The sequence below is a fragment of the Calliopsis andreniformis genome, chromosome 2 (assembly GCF_051401765.1).
Source record: "Calliopsis andreniformis isolate RMS-2024a chromosome 2, iyCalAndr_principal, whole genome shotgun sequence".
NCBI lineage: Eukaryota > Metazoa > Arthropoda > Insecta > Hymenoptera > Andrenidae > Calliopsis > Calliopsis andreniformis.
This window is the reverse complement of record NC_135063.1, coordinates 12,505,886-12,522,961: the sequence shown is the minus strand read 5'-3', so window position 1 is coordinate 12,522,961 and position 17,076 is coordinate 12,505,886. Positions and strand designations below refer to the sequence as shown.

General features: G+C 34.4%; 4 protein-coding genes across 7 annotated transcripts in view; 3 read left to right on the top strand and 1 right to left on the bottom strand.

Moving 5' to 3' along the window:
- Nucleotides 1-397: 397 nt before the first annotated feature.
- On the top strand, nucleotides 398-2,900 carry Cndp2 (Cytosolic non-specific dipeptidase 2). Its single transcript, XM_076391830.1, has 5 exons — nucleotides 398-615; nucleotides 691-1,141; nucleotides 1,207-1,635; nucleotides 1,703-2,176; nucleotides 2,250-2,900. Exons 1-5 carry the CDS (start codon nucleotides 575-577, stop codon nucleotides 2,292-2,294), a joined length of 1,440 nt encoding a protein of 479 aa, XP_076247945.1. The 5' UTR covers nucleotides 398-574; the 3' UTR covers nucleotides 2,295-2,900.
- On the bottom strand, nucleotides 2,408-4,712 carry Fuca (alpha-L-fucosidase). Its single transcript, XM_076391836.1, has 7 exons — nucleotides 4,587-4,712; nucleotides 3,967-4,252; nucleotides 3,652-3,903; nucleotides 3,216-3,578; nucleotides 2,931-3,149; nucleotides 2,621-2,844; nucleotides 2,408-2,546 (listed from the first exon to the last, which is right to left on the bottom strand). The coding sequence occupies exons 2-7, from the start codon at nucleotides 4,232-4,234 to the stop codon at nucleotides 2,454-2,456; spliced, it is 1,419 nt and encodes a 472-aa protein (XP_076247951.1). The 5' UTR covers nucleotides 4,235-4,252; nucleotides 4,587-4,712; the 3' UTR covers nucleotides 2,408-2,453.
- Nucleotides 4,713-5,289: 577 nt separating this feature from the next.
- Uch (Ubiquitin carboxyl-terminal hydrolase) lies at nucleotides 5,290-8,496 on the top strand. 2 transcript variants are annotated; one of them, XM_076387063.1, is made up of 8 exons: nucleotides 5,290-5,362; nucleotides 5,834-5,994; nucleotides 6,083-6,094; nucleotides 6,345-6,473; nucleotides 6,555-6,727; nucleotides 6,801-6,942; nucleotides 6,999-7,074; nucleotides 7,150-8,496. In XM_076387063.1, the coding sequence occupies exons 2-8, from the start codon at nucleotides 5,959-5,961 to the stop codon at nucleotides 7,305-7,307; spliced, it is 726 nt and encodes a 241-aa protein (XP_076243178.1). In that variant the 5' UTR covers nucleotides 5,290-5,362; nucleotides 5,834-5,958; the 3' UTR covers nucleotides 7,308-8,496. The 2 variants fall into 2 exon arrangements, 1 of the variants encoding a protein (XP_076243178.1); XR_013002796.1 differs by lacking the exon at nucleotides 5,290-5,362 and having other exon boundaries at nucleotides 5,717-5,994; nucleotides 7,150-8,044; nucleotides 8,130-8,495.
- Nucleotides 8,497-12,029: 3,533 nt separating this feature from the next.
- Nucleotides 12,030-17,076, top strand: part of LOC143188404 (proton-coupled amino acid transporter 2) — a 29,281-nt gene continuing 24,234 nt past the window's right edge. The window contains exon 1 of one of the 3 annotated variants that reach the window (XM_076392622.1): nucleotides 12,030-12,247. The gene's annotated coding sequence lies outside the window, so the exon portion shown is untranslated. The remainder of the gene's footprint in view (nucleotides 12,248-17,076) is intronic. The other 2 variants (XM_076392623.1, XM_076392621.1) reach the window with 2 other exon arrangements.

Below are 17,076 nucleotides of genomic sequence, written 5' to 3'. Positions count from 1 at the left end.
ATTTGTGATTGGACGATTTTGTTACTAATGTTACTATCATTGGTCACGGTCGACTCAAAAGCTGTGATAAATATGTAAATATAAATAACAGCTAATTCAGTTCAACATATATTTACATCTAATTTTGTAATTGATATACGTGGGAAAAAACCATATCTGAAAACTAGAATAATAGTAATATATTATTTCGATACTATAAAAATAGGGAAAGCAAGAAAGGAACAGTCAAAGAAAGATTAACTTTTATACTGTTAATTTAAAAATTTCATATGGGCTAAGAGGACGTCTATTGCTTTGTACTGATTGGTATAAAAATATTTATCTCGATTTAAAATATTTCTCTACAAACTAGGAACATTATTTATTCATATTCCTTAGTAGAAAGTGATTAAAAAGATTAAAAATACTAAAAAATCAGTGTTGCCTCCTACTGATACTTCTTCAAACTTAACGTACAATATAGACACACCCCTTACTGATAAGATTCACATTTTATTACATGACTGGATAAAAAATATTGTCAGTCTTTCATCTGTATCTCAAAGTGAACATTAACAATTTAATAACTACTACAATGGGCTCAGAACTTCCATCAACTTTGATAGATTTATTTAGGTATTTATAGTAATTTATTTTGTGTGTATAAGAATTTTCATTCAAGTGCATTATCTGTCATACTTGACTTTTTAGATACATTGATGATCATAAAGCAGAATATATAAATAATTTGCGGGAGGCAGTGGCTATAAAATCTGTCTCAGCATGGCCAGATCACAGAAATGAAATAGTTAAAATGATGAAGTGGGCAGAAGCTAGATTAAAAGATCTTGGTGTTACTACAGAATTAGCAGATGTTGGAAAACAGATCCTTCCGGATGGAAGTGAAATTCCTCTTCCACCAGTTTTGCTAGGAACTCTAGGATCAGATCCTGAGAAAAAGACTGTTCTTTTGTATGGCCACTTAGATGTTCAACCTGCATTGAAAGAAGATGGTTGGGACACAGAACCATTTACTCTTGTTGAAAAAGATGGAAAATTATTTGGCCGTGGAAGTACAGATGATAAAGGTCCTGTGCTTTGTTGGATACATGCACTGCAAGCTTATAAAGCTATTGGAACTGATATTCCAGTTAATCTTAAGGTAATGTTTATTATTACTAGTAAATTTTCTACTAATTGCATTTCATGAATTATTTTTTATTACAGTTTGTGTTTGAAGGTATGGAAGAAAGTGGTAGTGAAGGTTTGGATGATTTGCTTTGGGCACGTAAAGATACATTTTTGCAAGGTGTTGATTATGTGTGCATATCTGATAATTATTGGTTGGGTACCACCAAGCCTTGTATTACATACGGTTTGAGAGGTATTTGTTACTTCAATGTTGAAGTAACTTGTGCTGCAAAGGATCTCCACAGTGGTACATTTGGTGGAACTGTACATGAAGCAATGGCAGATTTGGTTTACTTGTTAAATACCTTAGTTGATGTCAATGGAAAAATTTTGATAGATGGTATTTATCATAATGTTGCTGAAATTACTCAAAAAGAATTGGAATCTTACAAGACAATAGAGTTTGATGTAGCTGAGTTTAAACAGTCTGTTGGAACAAATAGATTAGCTCATAATGAGGATAAAGTATGTAATTATAATTTCAGAAGTTACTACTAATTTTTTGTGTATTAACAAATATTAATGTTATTAGACTCAACTCTTAATGCACCGCTGGAGATATCCTAGCTTATCTCTACATGGCATAGAGGGTGCATTTAGTGAACCAGGTGCAAAAACTGTTATTCCAAGAAAAGTTATTGGCAAATTTTCAATCAGAATAGTGCCTAATATGACTCCTGATGAAACTGTTGAGAAAGTAAAAACATATTTGAATAAAAAATGGACTGAAAGAGGTAGTCCAAATACAATGAATGTCAGTATGGGTCATGGAGGGAAGACTTGGACTGAGAATCCTGATCATCCACACTATTTGGCTGGTCGAAAAGCTACCAAACACGTTTATAAAGTAGATCCTGACTTATCTCGTGAGGGTGGTTCAATTCCAGTTACTTTAACATTCCAAGAAACAACAGGCAAAAATGTATTGCTCTTACCAGTTGGGGCTGGAGATGATGGAGCACACTCTCAGAATGAAAAATTAAATATCCGCAACTACATCGAGGGTGTAAGTATTCTTAGTTTAACAGGTTATAATTGTTTTATGCTATTGTAGTAATTGCTCCTTTTTTTTCTTTTAGACTAAATTACTTGGTGCTTACTTGTATGAGGTAGCTCAACTATAATACAAGGACATGCTTGAACAAAAAATTGAGCTGAAGAATGTTTATATAAGTATTATAAAAAGCAATTTTTTTATATGCAATATACAATTATCGTTTTAAGGGGAACAATAAACATGTTTTTCAGTGGTTTACAAATAAGTTTAGTTACTAACAAATGTTTCATTTACTTTTGATTTTTAAAACCCAAGCTGGTTGTCCTTTGTGATATTCTACTGGTAAGAATATAGACACATTGTCATCATCTTGCATCCACTGCAATTTAATATTCTGTAGTAAACAAAAGCCTATATTTATATTGTTTATATTTACTTAAAATGAATTCTTACTTTAATTGTTTGTTTCGATCCAAGTAAAGAAATTTGTGTATTAACAGACACTTTAAGTGATCCCAATTTCAATACACCATCATTTGGCCAGTGAAGGATTGATGCATAGATTTGTTTCTCATTTTTGCTTTGAGTATACCAAACATTATTAGCTAAAGTATCATTTTGTACCATCCAAGGTTTGGTATTGTAAATAGCTTCTCCATTTATTGCCAACCAGTCACCTGTTAAACAAGTAGCTTTTTCAATTAAGTGGTTCAAGCATTAAAATTAATTTTTTTGACATATATTTTAATAAAAATATATATACCCATTCCACGAAGTCTTTCTTCAAATATTGGGGAAATAATACCATCTTTTGTTGGTCCTACATTCATCAATAAGTTTCCCCCACAGCTTACAGTAATCACCAATTCCTTTACTAACTCTGGCAGAGTGAAATATTCTGATAAAACAGCATTTCTACGAAATCCCCAGGATTTTCTATCAATAGTCATACAGTTTTCCCATTTATGTGGTTGAAGTATTCCTAATGATTTTGCATGAGTAAATTACAAAAGAAATACATGTTGTAATTTCATATTACAGTACTTACCAGGATTGTAACGGTCAGTGCATGTATAAAAATCACCATGGTGACATGGTATATTTTGACCCCATCTGTCATTTACAACAACTGTATCTTTTACAGGACTTTCATTATACAACCAAGATAAAAATTCTTTTGATCTCCAATAAGTATCTGATGCTTCCCAATCACCATCAGACCATATAACTTCTGGTCTATATTTCTCTATTAATTCATGTAATTCTGGTATTGTTTTTTGTTTAACAAAAATTTCTGTTGTAAAATTGTTTTCTTTATCAAACAAATAAAGAGGATTGTACCATTCATACAGAGAATGATAAAGACCAAATTTTAAATCAGTTGAACTTCTTATTGCAGCTGCCAATTCACCTGATTTTGAACGTAAAATTATCAATATTATATGCTCAGTACAGTAAAGACAGAGATTAAGTTTAGTTGATACCTATGAGGTCTCTCCGTGGACCTACATCCATGGAGTTCCAACTAAAGGAATATTTTGAAGGCCACAGTGTGTACCCTTCATGATGTTTACTTGTTAATACAATATATTTTGCACCAGAAGCTTGGAATAATTCACTCCATTGGGTGGCATTAAAAAATTCAGCAGTAAATTCACGAGCAAAGTCCTGATATGTAAAGTTAGGTGGGTATCTTTGTTTCATGAAGTCATGGTATTTAGTAGTACCTTGCTCTTCTAAAAGTGATAAGGCAGATTATAACTTTGTCATTGTATTTCAAAGAATACAAAATGAGTTACCTTGCCAATTATTCCAGAACCATTCTGAACCAAAGCTAGGAACACTGAAAACTCCCCAATGAATGAAAATGCCCAATTTTGCATTATCATACCAACTTGGAAGTGGTCTACTGTCTAAACTATTCCAGTTTGGCAAATATTTCACTATTTCTATTTCTTGAGACCAAAAGCTTTCACGACTCTTTCTCTCTGCTGTTATTACCATGTACTGATCTTCTGATGTACATAATATAAGGAAGTTCAACAGAGTATAAAATAATAGAATCATTATGCTGCTTGATCTGCACTGAAAAAGATTTACATGAAGTGTTGATAAAGTATATTATTCAATATCTTCATTATCTAATCTCCAGCTCTATTACAAATCTGTTGAATGAATATTTACAGGCAAGCATTTGAAACAAATTTTAGTAACTGTATAAAATTGTTGCATTTTTATGTTGTAAATTATATAAAACGAAAGAAACACCTATTTAGTAGTTTTTCATAAGTTTTTGAAACAACTTCAAACAGAAATAATTAACAATGTATACAATGTATACTAAACGTTAACAAAAATTATGTTGGCGATTCTATATCTTTTAAAACAAAAAACTAATGGCAAGCTTAAAATATCTTACGTCGAATAAGTTGCATGAAATATTTGAGAAAACATTCAAGAAAACAAGATTCACAGTTTTGTTGTTTTGTGTTTAAGAATCTTATCAGTAGCCAATAGCGTGTCATTGGGTCCTGGCTCCTGAACACTGATATATATATATACTGTTGCGTGTTATTTAGTGAATTGTTCTATTAATTTAAAACTGAAGAAACCTATTGGATTGGAGGAGGAAATGTGCTATTTAATTATACGTCTGGTCTGTTTGAGTTACAATTCTGGAATGCAATGATCTTTTCAATCGTTGCTAACAACTAATATTCCTTTTGTTTTTCTACTGTGTAAAATGTAAATCCAAATATGCAATTATTTAAAATACAACATTATGATTTACATTCATAGTTTATAATAATCGATTCATTTAAATCTCCCTCCAAACTATCTTCGTGATGGCGCAGCTTGAGACTTCTACCTAAGTTCACATAACTTAAACTTCAAGATATAAGAACGCGACAATACTATGAATACGAGATGCTAAGAAACAGATTGATGTGGCTTTACATGCCAGCGCCGGCAAGTAGAGACTGGTGTACTACATTCCCCCGTACTCCTCTTTACCTCGTGGTGTTAAATGCTTCGCCGCTCTTCAAGTGGCGTTGTTCGCAATGCAGTTGCGCGTTAGGGAGAACGATGACTTTGTTTCGTAGCGTAGTTTGGCGTGTTTTGGGAGCGTGTATTTACTGTTTATCGTGGTTTGTTGTGCATATTTGATATTTAGTGAACTTTCGGAGTTAGTAGGTATGTTATCTATGTATAACAATGAAAAAATTATAATAATGTTTGGCAACATTTTTAAATTTACTATTCACTTTCTGCGAACTTCAATAATCATGACTTCTGTTTCTTTTATATTACATTTATAAATTTATTTTATTATTTTCATGAATATCATTTTTTGCAACTAGTTTTTCTAATTTTAACCTTCATACAAACAGTTCTTATTACTCTGCTATATTAATACGCGTCTCTTGTAAATTCAATCTTTCGAATTTCGCACTAGTTCCGTTAGTACATCGGTGTCTAACTTGGCGGCGCTTGCATGTAAAGCCACTATCGATTCGTATCAGTCGCAACACGGCTGGCTTATGACAATCTCGTATCCATAGTGTATATATCAATGGTCCTGAATAATAAGATTTTAGTAAATTTACCGAAGTGTGATAGGGTTATTAATAACATTCAAATAATTCTTCTGTTGTGACTCAACAGCATTTATCGTGAAGAACTATTTTTGTGAAGACTGCGTCAGAAGCAGTCAGAAGTGTTTAAAATAAATTTTAACTTACCGCACGAAGCACTGCGTTTACCGATATTTCAAATTTGGATAATTCATCATGACTTCTTGGATACCATTAGAATCGAATCCAGAGGTGAGGATTTTGATTTAAATTTATATTTAAAAATGGAAAATTTATATGTTTTATTGTATTACTGATCCATTTCTGTTGTTTGTTTTAGGTTATGTCCAAGGTAAAGTATCATGATCTGCAATTATTGCTGTTACCTTTCAATTCTTTTCATCTTTTTTAGAATGTTTGTTTATTTAAATGTTAATAGTAGTCATACAATGACTTTGTATGAGTTAATTTCTTATTTGATAACAAACTTTATAGGTTTGTATTTATCACAGATAATAATTGTATGAGTTAATTTCTTATTTGATAACAAACTCTATAGGTTTGTATTTATCACAGATAATAATGTAATATTTGTTTTGTAGCTATTACACAAGCTTGGTGTACCAAAAGAATGGTGCATTGTTGACATCTACAGTTTAGACTCGGATTTATTGGCACTCATTCCTAAACCAGTTCTTGCTGTTATTGTACTTTATCCTTTGCGCAAAGAGGTTTTAAAACTATAATTATACAGCTATATTTATTAATTATTAATGTTTATACATAATAGTGTATAACTAATATGTTTCTAGGAAGTGCAAGAAGATTCAGAAAATAAAAAGGACGACGATAAAAGTATCTTAGTCCCAGCAGATAACCAGCAAACAGGATGTACTGATCCAGCAGTATACCATATGAAACAGTATATTCACAATGCTTGTGGTACAATAGCTTTAATTCACAGTGTTGCAAATAATTTAGAAACGTAAGTTTATCATCAACGGTTTACAACTTCTTTTACACAGGACATAGTACATTGTGTTTCTTCATTTTTGCAGCATAAATCTTCAGGAAGGTTTCCTGAAAACCTTCTTAGATGACTCGAAAAACCTTCCCTTCATGGAACGTGGAGAACTTTTAATGAATTCCTACGATATCAGTGTTACGCACAAAGAATTGGCACAAGAGGGGCAAACACAGGTATGATTTCTATTTGAAAATATAATCATAGAAATGTGATTGCAAATATTCCATAGGCACCAAGTGAAGAAACACCAGTGTATCATCATTTTGTAGCACTCATACATAAAAATGGATTTCTATATGAATTAGGTAAATATCTGTTTGTTAATGAACTGTCATAATCATCTGTTATATAACTAATCCGTCAAACGTTGGAATTTTCAGATGGACGTAAATCTGCACCTATCAATCACGGTTCAACGAGTCCAGAAACATTTTTAAACGATGCTGCACGGCTTTGTAAAAAATACGTGGAACGAAATCCATACGATTTGGACTTTACGGTTGTTGCTCTCGTAAAAGACGACACTGGAGCGTTTTAATTTAATCTTCAATGTGCGATGTGTACATGTTAATATAATTGTTCAGATTCTTTTGTTTGTATGTTTTATACATACATATAGTCTTCTGTATTGCATTTATTAATATTTGCTTCATACTATATCATATCGAGTACATTCATGAAGTAAGTGTATTTCCACAAGCATTCGTCCCACTGTGTTATATAAAGATATAATTTTCATACATACTTGTAATAATAAGAGCGTGAAATGCATTTTAGAGTTAAGTGAAAATAAGACTGAAATACATTTTACGCGTAAACTGTCACATTTTTCGATGCGTGGGTCGGAACGGTTCACGTTATTTTCTTAGTTCATAGATTTTATACATCTATATGAATTGTCTCGATACAAAAGGTGAACCGATGAAAACGTCCACGGTACTACTCTCTTTATGTATAAGTACTGTAATTTGTAAGTAATTCCAGACGGTCTAAGAACAATGAAGGAGGTAAAAAGGTGGGAAGAATCAACTTTGTAATAATTCACATACTTCAGGTTGGTCAGTACTACTGCAGTGAATACTAAATGAAAAATAGCTTTAAATGACAGATTTCGAAGACAGGCCAGACAAACATTTATTCATTGCTCAAGGGCTATTTGTATTTTATGTACGTACAAATATATACAAGCGTCTCCTACGAACAATTAAAATTTTGCGTATATTCTGTATTACATAAATAAACAAAACACATCGATCTGAAATTACTGATTTCCAAGTAACTCTTATTTTTTAAAGTATCTTGTAAAATTTAATTTTTCACAAGATCCTCAATATCAACAGATAATTCTTTTTTTTTTCAGTGGTAACTAAATATCATGGCTTCCCTTCTAAGATAATCAACTCAAAATATTTATATCCACGCATTAAAACTTCACTCAGCTTTCACAAAGTCAAAAGCGTCGTGAACCATTGCTCCTCTATTTTCTTTGTTATCGGAGGTCGCAAAACTTGTCGGTCAGTGACCAGTAGTTAGCAAAAGGCCTAGTTATTTTCGAATCTCTTCCGAGAGCGAGCATCTTGGCACCACTCTCTAAATAGTTGCTTCAAAACACAAAATAAAACTGAAATCCAGGTTCCCAACCGGTTGTTTATATCTTTTTATGTTCTTTACGTAATACAATAAATGGTGGTGATAAAAGAGCGGAGAATCAAAAACAGGTGCTATCATAATCACCATCGCTTTCGATTCAGCATGGATTGTCATACAGAGAGGAAAAGAGGGGGTTTATTGCTGCTGGAGTTATTAGTCATTGTTTACATCCCAGGGCCCCTTTTGGGACCAAATTTTCCACGAAAATCCATGCTTCAACCATCGTCTTATTTCTAGAAAATTTTCCATGATCCACGCCAGGCTAGCGGTGAATTCTTATCTGAAGAATCTTTGTCAGCTGGCGGATGCACAATTTTTTTTCTGATTTGTAAGAATGGTTCTATTATATAAAAGCTTTTATACCACGAATGGATCCTTGTAAATTATGTGGTTGGGGAAAACACATCGCAGAGGTTGATTAATTAGAGGATAGAAAATAACTTCGAAGGTTTTCTGCGTAATTATTTATTTGTTGCGCATAACTATTGTTCTGGAAATTGCTATTAAAATTATGCAGACGTTAATGCTTTCATACAGATAATGGTAAACTATTCGAGTTATCATTTACTGATTTTTTAAGTATCTGATATATTTTTGTCAATAATTTCCTTATACTGCATAAATAAGATTTTCATCTTTTCAAATCGCGGAAAAATTCTTATTTTCAATCAGGGTGATTCTTTTGTCTTTACATCTGGACTTTGAGAAACCCCTAAATTTTCCATTCTGATAACGCAGGGTAGAGTAGTTCAGTACAGGCACAATTCTTTCCCCACGGTAGTTTTGCACAATATTATCTACTATTAATCGAGTTCGGTTTAGATGGTAACGATTTAGATACTATCAGTATTTATTGATAAAATTCTTTACGCAAGAAATTTGTTAAATCCATGCGCTTAAGCGAGTTAGATTATCAGAAGCTAATCTGCGTTAAAAACGAAGAAAGATAACGAAAACATATGACGTTTCTTCAAAGAAGATTACATTTTATTGATCTTGAATCTTCGTGACAAAGAATGAAGATTCAACTACTAGAAAACTCGTGTAAACTTTATGGAATATTATATTATAAAAAATAGATCTAAAGTCATAATCTTTCTCGTGCAGTATTAAAAAAAAAACAGTCATAATGGCAGTATTGTTTTTAGGTAAATATTTGTTACAAAATGAAAGATGTAATTTTTCCAAAATCAGCTTAAAACAGATGTCAAGTCATTTGCTTATCGTTCATCTTATTTTTCAAATTATTTTAATTCGATTCGAGTTTCGAAAGAGGGAAGTTAACGCAGGAATTTGCCAGCCAGCACTGAAATCTTTTGCACATATCTAATACGTTCGGTAATCTTGATAATTAACATCAGTTAAACTTTGATAACAAAGTTAGCATCGAAATCATATAATTAACAAAACACCTCGTGTACTGGGCGCATTATGTATTCGTCCATGGCTGGTTGAGTTTAAGGTCGTTCCGCACCCGTAAAAATTATATGTACACGTATGACCTCGTTTCCATTTATGGTTTGCAATACATGGGCAGGATAGAGTTTAATAAATCCTTCGTTAATGTCGAATAAACTATTTGGATAATTGATAAATCTAGGATCGATAACTAAAAATGAAAAAATAGTAACGATATCATTAGTATAACTATTATTAAATGGACCATTTATTACGAAAATAGTGTAAGTCCATTTTTAAAAAAAATGAGGGAAAGAATAATTTAGTTGAATTTTTAGAAGAAAAATTAAATAAAGAATATTGGACTAACACTACTCTTGTATTATAATAACAATGTGTAACTGTAGATAAAGATATTTATGTATACAATGAGTAACTATATTTACTACATTAATAATATAATAATCCTACAATTTTTCTTCTCTTATTTTCAAGGTATTTCACAGATGTCAATCTGTGACTTTAAAATGATTCAATAAAAGATCACGTGCTGACAATGAGATAATTAATGGCGAGGATGCAACAGAAACTATTCGCCATTATTTGCACGCAAGACAGTATTTTATGTGGTCATTTTACACGCGATACCACAGCGAACAGTGAACCCATAAGAAGGATTTCCCTGGAGGTCGAACAGTCACTGCTTTATTGCTCACATAGAGTTTGAACGTCCTTAAACCTAAAGTTCTACCGGAAGTATACGCCTCACACTGTCAGCAAGGATACACGCGTTGAATCTTTAACAAATCATATCCCTTTTTGTGTTTCTTAGTTATTTCTTCACAAGCTGTTAGCTGACCAATTGTATGAGCAAAATTCAACCATTTATCCTTAAGTGTTACAAGGATATACTAAATGAGCACGATACTTTTGCCATTCTTCAGGCGTTGTTCAGCTAATGTATCACTCTTATCAGCATTCTTTAAGTTTCGAGTAAAGACTTAAAGTTACTATAAATCAACCATTGCATTAAAATGAAGATTAAATCGTTTTAAGACATAAGAATAATATAAATTTTATTCATTTTTCTCCGTATATTTAAACGTTTCTTTTAGCATATCTATTATGAGAATTAATTACAGTCAGTTATCAGCCTCCATGATAGTATACAATATCATATGTTCTTTAAAGAATTAATACATGATACTTATAGTACTGGAAAAAAGATAACTTTGCACATGTTAATTATACTATTAGTTGATTCAAAAAGCCCAGAGTGTTCAGCTACAGGTGAGAGAAAAAAACTCCAAGAAAACACCTCAGATTTTTTAATAACCAGTTAATCATTTTTTCAGGAAAATCAGGCCCAAGCTAGAAGCCAACCACATCGCTCAACAATCGGAACGAACAACCAGGATGTGTTCATGTCCCAGTCAGAGCGTGTTCGCGAAGACTATGACCGTGACTTCATCCAGTTTTTCCGGAGACCGATTTTCCGGGTAGTCAAACGTTTCCATTGACCCCTGACTGCGGCTTCTGCTATCATTGGTGACGAAATTCGAAGGGGAGTCAATAGTGAGTCGCACTTAGTTGTGTATTGTATGAATGGAAACATTAGTCAAAGCCTGGCATGTATAAAAATTTGCATAATTTCTCTTTCAGGAAACAAAGTATCCAAATTGCAACAGAATTAGGTAGTAGAAATATACAGGGTTGGATTAAGGTATTGTAGGACAAGGACCTGAGCAAGAGAGAGTGAGGGGTTGATACTATACTAAAAAAATGTCCCCTATTTTTTACGAAAATTTTATAAAGAATACTTGTTTTGAATCTTTCAGTCAAAGTAAGCTCAAAAAATCCACACAAAAGCTTAGCACAAAACAGTTCTCCGATTTCTTAAAAAAAAATCCCAAGTAGATCTCGAAAACAATTATGCGTTTAAACCAGAATCCCCACTGAATAAATCGAAAATAATTTTTTTTTTCAAGTATTTCCAGAACTTCACTGTAGCAGATGAAAAAACGAGGCCCTTTTGAAGGGTGAGTCTCAGGATTCCCTGGCTCCTCCTACCCTCCCTCCTGCTCCTACTTCTACCCCTACTCCTACCCCTACTCCTTTCCTTCGTCTGAACGCAGAATAGGAAAAGGGGAGGTAAAGGAAATATCCCAGCTAGATCAGTACAGTGACTCGGTTCCTGCTCGACGATCAAGAGCCAAGGGAGACACGGGTCGAAAGAGGCAAAGTGGCGAACAGCAAGTAGCGAGCGGTTCGGTGGTTGGCTCGGGTGTTCCTTAGTAGCGCGGCTCCGTTTCAGTCGCGCGGAAGCAGCCGACCGTTGCACGTGCTCACAGACGGGACGACAATCGCCGCCATCCATGGGTTACCAGTACCCGCTCACGCATCTGGATACTTTGAATTGACCACGAGAAAGTAAGTCGTTCACCTTGTACGCCTTGCACTATTGTGTTCTGCACTCGAGGCTCCTTTGGGCGCTTGAGTGGGTGTTGAATCTGTAGTTGAGTAGCAGAGCCTGGTATATCAGTCTTTCTTCGAAGTCGAGGTGTGTAGCCTTTGATGTGAGCCTAGGCGAGACCTAGCAGTTTGCAGAAGGGGATTGTTTGGGACTGAGAAAAAGCAAGGTGGTAGTTTATCACATGTGGGTTCACCTGACTTTGAAAGCAGTTTGCTATCTGATTAGAGAGACTCGAGGGAGGGTTTGGGGGTTCAAGGATTCTTTTAGTTCTGAGGAAGTAGAAATAGGTGGTGCTTGAACTTTCATTGGTTCTTTATTGTTTCAATTTTTATTTAGACCTGGAGGAGGATTTTTTGAAGTTACTCGAGTGCTGCAGGTCGCAGAGTAGCTGTCTGCTAGCTCCTGAGGCATTGTTCTCAGGCAGAACTCGAGTGTAGAAGCCTGTCTTCTGTATTATGAAGTATATTCTGATTGTCATTTCAAATTAGATAATTCAGTTCGTGGTACCTATTTAAGCGATCTTTAAGAATGTCTTAAGATTCTCTTTCTTATCAAAACTCCTAGGAGACTAAACATAATTATCTAAGAAATTCTCGAGTCGTTGCAACTCAGGTTTATATCACATAATTAATATCATTAAATCCAGGAGAACATTTCGAGTGCTTACTCCAGATTTCTTCATTGATCGAAAGTGACGATTCCATGTCAACTCGCGTAGCGCTCTTTTGATAACTGTTTGTGTCACAAAAGTCAAGACAGTTACCACGTTCGAGGGCCACTCAAATCCAGCAGAGGTTCGCGATCCAAAATTGAGGCTTAAGTACGGAAGGGTGCACAATATGCTAATCTACTTGAACAGTGCCGCGATTCAATCGTTCATTGCACGCGTGTCGACTTCGAGGATAGACCCTCGACGAGGGACGCGAAGCAGAGTCTGTTAGTCAGCTTGAATTACGGCGGGCTTTTAAATAAACTGGTTTGTATTTGGGACGCTCCGATTATATGGATAAATGGTCGCTTTTTGTTGGCGTTATTTATGCATCTCGCCTGGTGGGATACTGAAAAGTGATTAAGTGGCATCGAAGATCCAATGATATTTCAGTGGATCTACGTCTCTTGTCCACAGTCAACGTGCTCCTAAAATACACTGCTTTCGCGCTGTTTTCGTTTCCTGTTCGCGCCACTTCGTGTTTGTATACAGCTTCGCACTTTTATCGGACAGTGACTCTGGACTCAGCCAATGGCTCGATGGCGTTTAGCCGGGGAATTCGAATCACCGATGAATTAAATCATCGTACAGTAAAATCTATGAGAGAAATTGCTCGGTCTTTTATCGTGTCTTTAACTTCTTACTTCCTGTACTTAAGCTTCATTTTATTTAAACAACACTTATTTCTGTAGTTACAAAGCAAATTTACTTAACTCACATGTTTTTATTTCCGTGTTATGAACTTGTGTCTCTTTCATCCCTTATATTTAAGTGAAAACATTCTTGTAATGTCTTTGTTTCTGTTTCAAAACATAAATTTTATATTCTGGATCTCAATGAAAGCCTTTATTTGTTTGTAAATGTGAGATTCGTTGTCTGCTGTGTTGTTTTACGTTCTAAGGTTGTTGAGTACTTTTGTATAGTGTCCTTGTACACTCAGATTTACGATATTCTGGGAGAAGGTATTGACTTCGACCATTCATGGTTACCTGCGTGTTTACGTTCGCTGTGGTACATAGCCTCGGATCAATGTAGCATTTAAAAGACTTCGGAAGTTGAACATGCAGTTGTTTTGTGGCTGGCCACTTATCAGTAGAAATTTTAAGTTTGAGAGAAGTACGTTAGGGTCAAAGGAAGGTTCATTGAACGATAAAGTGTTAGAAATTGTAGAAATCATTTGAATATTAGAAAACTTTAACATTGAAATATTTGAATATTAGTGTATCTAAATATTTGAATATTTGAAAATTGAATATTTGAATATTTGAAAATTTGAAAATTTGAATATTTGAAAATTTGAAAATTTGAAAATTTAAATATTTAAATATTTGAATATTTGAAAATCACTTGCACCAAGGATATTTAAAAAAACTAAATAATTATATTGATCCCACATTAGTACACGAACCTATAGTTTAATGAGTATACTCTTTAACCAATGTACTACTTACAATTAATATTTCTTTTTCTTCTAATTTCTTGAACAATCTAAGATAACATAAAATAATGATCCAGTCCATAATTCCAAAGAATTAATTTGCCACTGAGGAAATATGATCTTTAAAGAATGTTGAGCAAGTGGAATATCAAAGATGACAGTATAAGATATTTAACGCAACAATGTCTTTGTCATTTGAGTGGGTAAGAATTTTAATTGTCAGGCTTCAAGTAAGATATTACATATGCATGTATATCTGAGTATGACGCGTGTCAAGGCGACATTCTATCATTATTCATAGTTCCCAAAGCGCAAAAGCACGGTTGTCGACACTAACTTCCGCTGATGAATCAAAATAATGCCCATTTGATAAGAGGATGCTGACAATTGTGCGAATGTTTCCTTTCGAAAGAAACGTGATACAAGATAAGACAGATACACGCTTATTTCCCAAACTAAACCGAGAAGAAAGATATAATTTGATTGGTATGCCGATTGAAGAGTATCGTTAATGCTATGAACACATTTTAGAACCTCTCGTCAATGTCTCTTGCTGTTTTATTTATTGAAAATGCAACAGTATAGTCATTTAGATAAAATATGTAAAGATACATGCTCTATTGGTTCAGGTTTGAAATTCTTATCTTACTGATTATGCATATTATGCTCGGGCTAACTGCTGTGCTCTCTGTCGATAATTATCTTCAAGTGCACACAGTAACCTTGTATAATACAAACCGTACTGACAAATCGATCCTCCACAACATCTTTCACAACGTGTTGATGCACACTCGCCAGTTCAAATTATAATATCATGCAGAGCAAAAATATTTAGAAGAATCCACCCTTCTCTTTAACTGATTCACCTCAATTCTTGACAAACCATTTTTATTCTAACAATTTTCGAACATTGTTAGAATAAAACAAAGAAGCAATTTTCTTTTAGAAAACTTAAGACAACTTAGGAGCTAACATTGGAAAGCAAAGGGAATAAACTAGGCAAAACGAGTTCTCAATAAAATAGACACTTTTGATTGTCTGTATTAAAAAAAGAATTGTTAAAGTATTTCGTGCTCTCTTTTTACCTAGTTTTCACAACATTCGACACCCTAAGCGCTAGCAAACCTCGCCCCTGCATATTCACATCTTTTTATTGCACCACGTGACGGCGTACACTGTACTCGTATGTGACCGATGTGGTGCAACATTTCCGTCAATTGTCTGTCACTGATATTTGGCGATAGTCCATGGCGAATGCAGCCACGTTAGATCATGCATCGAGCATCGAAAATAACATCGCGCATCGATTTTTTTGTCGATGGACAAACCTGTGGATCGACTAGGTAGTCGTCGAATCGTTTAAAAATACCACGGCGACACGAGCGCAGAGTATACGCTCTAAAAATAATATTGATTAAACCAGAAACGCCCATATTCCTCCTTCTGTGTCGCGTTTTCGTGAAATCAGTTCAGGGTTCGAACATTCGAGTGTTCCAGCGTCAGTTTCCCGCCGTTTCGTCGACCTTGCTTTCGCTCTCGATCACGAACGCAGGTGGGAAAGAAGGAAAAAAGAAACTGTTGATGCCTTGGCAAATATTGACAGGCGATTCGGCGGTGAGGAGCGTTTGACATCTGAATAATCTTGGCCGATGCATCGCGACACGTGCGGGAAACGTGCTCCTATTGCGTCGTTCCTCCCGTGTACGCGCAACTTTCTGCATTTTGCTGAATAAAAACACGCGAGTCCTTCCGTCAGCTCTGGCCAAGGATAACGAGCACGTCCCAGACTGTTGTTAAAGTGTTTCTGTAACGTGAAATATCAGGGAAATGCCAGTCGAATAGCGGCTTTTGTTTCTTCCTTTTCATTGTTTTTCTCCTGCTCTTTGCGTTGTGTTTTGAGAGACTCGGAATTGATAAAGTTGATCCGCCGCTTTGGGAAATTAGGTGTGTGTGTGCTTGTCTAAAGTCGTCTGCTTTGTTTGGATAACTCGAGTTTTTGAGGAGGCGTTGATGGAAGAATTTTTGTGTACTCGTGGATTTTAGGGTCTGTAATTTTTAGGAGAAATTAAGCTTATTTTACTTGTTGAGCACTTTATTTGTATGTTAATGGATTCACCAGATTTTTGTATATTACTATTGAAGGGTGATTAATGGCTTTCTACTGGTTTTGATGTGAGATTTTTTGGTAGGATTCGTCGTGATAACGACGTTTGACGAGATTTCATTTGGAGCATCGCAGTGAAATAGAGCTGATTAACAGCGGTTTATTGCTTTTCATGTGCCAGGGAATATTATGATAAGACTGTATGCCAATTTCTTATCGGTACTTCTGAGCATGTAGTGTAGTGTGTAATATTCATCAATCTTTCACAGTAATTAAGTTCGTTGATCTTGTATTTCTAGGTATCTTGATGAAGGTATATTATTTGATGACGATTTTTCTATTTTATTCTTGTTAAAGATCTTTAAGGTTTGTTGAATGGTAATTCAATACTATTTACAAACATTATTTCTTTATGAAATATTTAATGCTTCTTCATTGGTACACTTTTACAAACAGTTTATGTATACTAAAATGAGTGTTGGGGAATCCTTCCTTGACCTAAATTCTGTTACTTATATTTTAAAGCTAAAAAGTA

Bases quoted from the DNA above. Each gene is read 5' to 3' on its own strand.
- Fuca (XM_076391836.1), bottom strand. From the start codon at position 4,234: ATGATTCTATTATTTTATACTCTGTTGAACTTCCTTATATTATGTACA. The intron at 3,904-3,966 runs GTAACTCATTTT...TATCACTTTTAG, and splicing joins GTTCTGGAATAATTGGCAAG to AAGAGCAAGGTACTACTAAA. The intron at 2,547-2,620 runs GTAAGAATTCAT...ATTAAATTGCAG, and splicing joins GATCGAAACAAACAATTAAA to TGGATGCAAGATGATGACAA.
- Cndp2 (XM_076391830.1), top strand. From the start codon at position 575: ATGGGCTCAGAACTTCCATCAACTTTGATAGATTTATTTAG. The intron at 1,636-1,702 runs GTATGTAATTAT...TAATGTTATTAG, and splicing joins TAGCTCATAATGAGGATAAA to ACTCAACTCTTAATGCACCG. The intron at 2,177-2,249 runs GTAAGTATTCTT...TTTTTCTTTTAG, and splicing joins TCCGCAACTACATCGAGGGT to ACTAAATTACTTGGTGCTTA.
- Uch (XM_076387063.1), top strand. From the start codon at position 5,959: ATGACTTCTTGGATACCATTAGAATCGAATCCAGAG. The intron at 6,474-6,554 runs GTTTTAAAACTA...ATATGTTTCTAG, and splicing joins TTTATCCTTTGCGCAAAGAG to GAAGTGCAAGAAGATTCAGA. The intron at 6,728-6,800 runs GTAAGTTTATCA...TCATTTTTGCAG, and splicing joins GTTGCAAATAATTTAGAAAC to CATAAATCTTCAGGAAGGTT.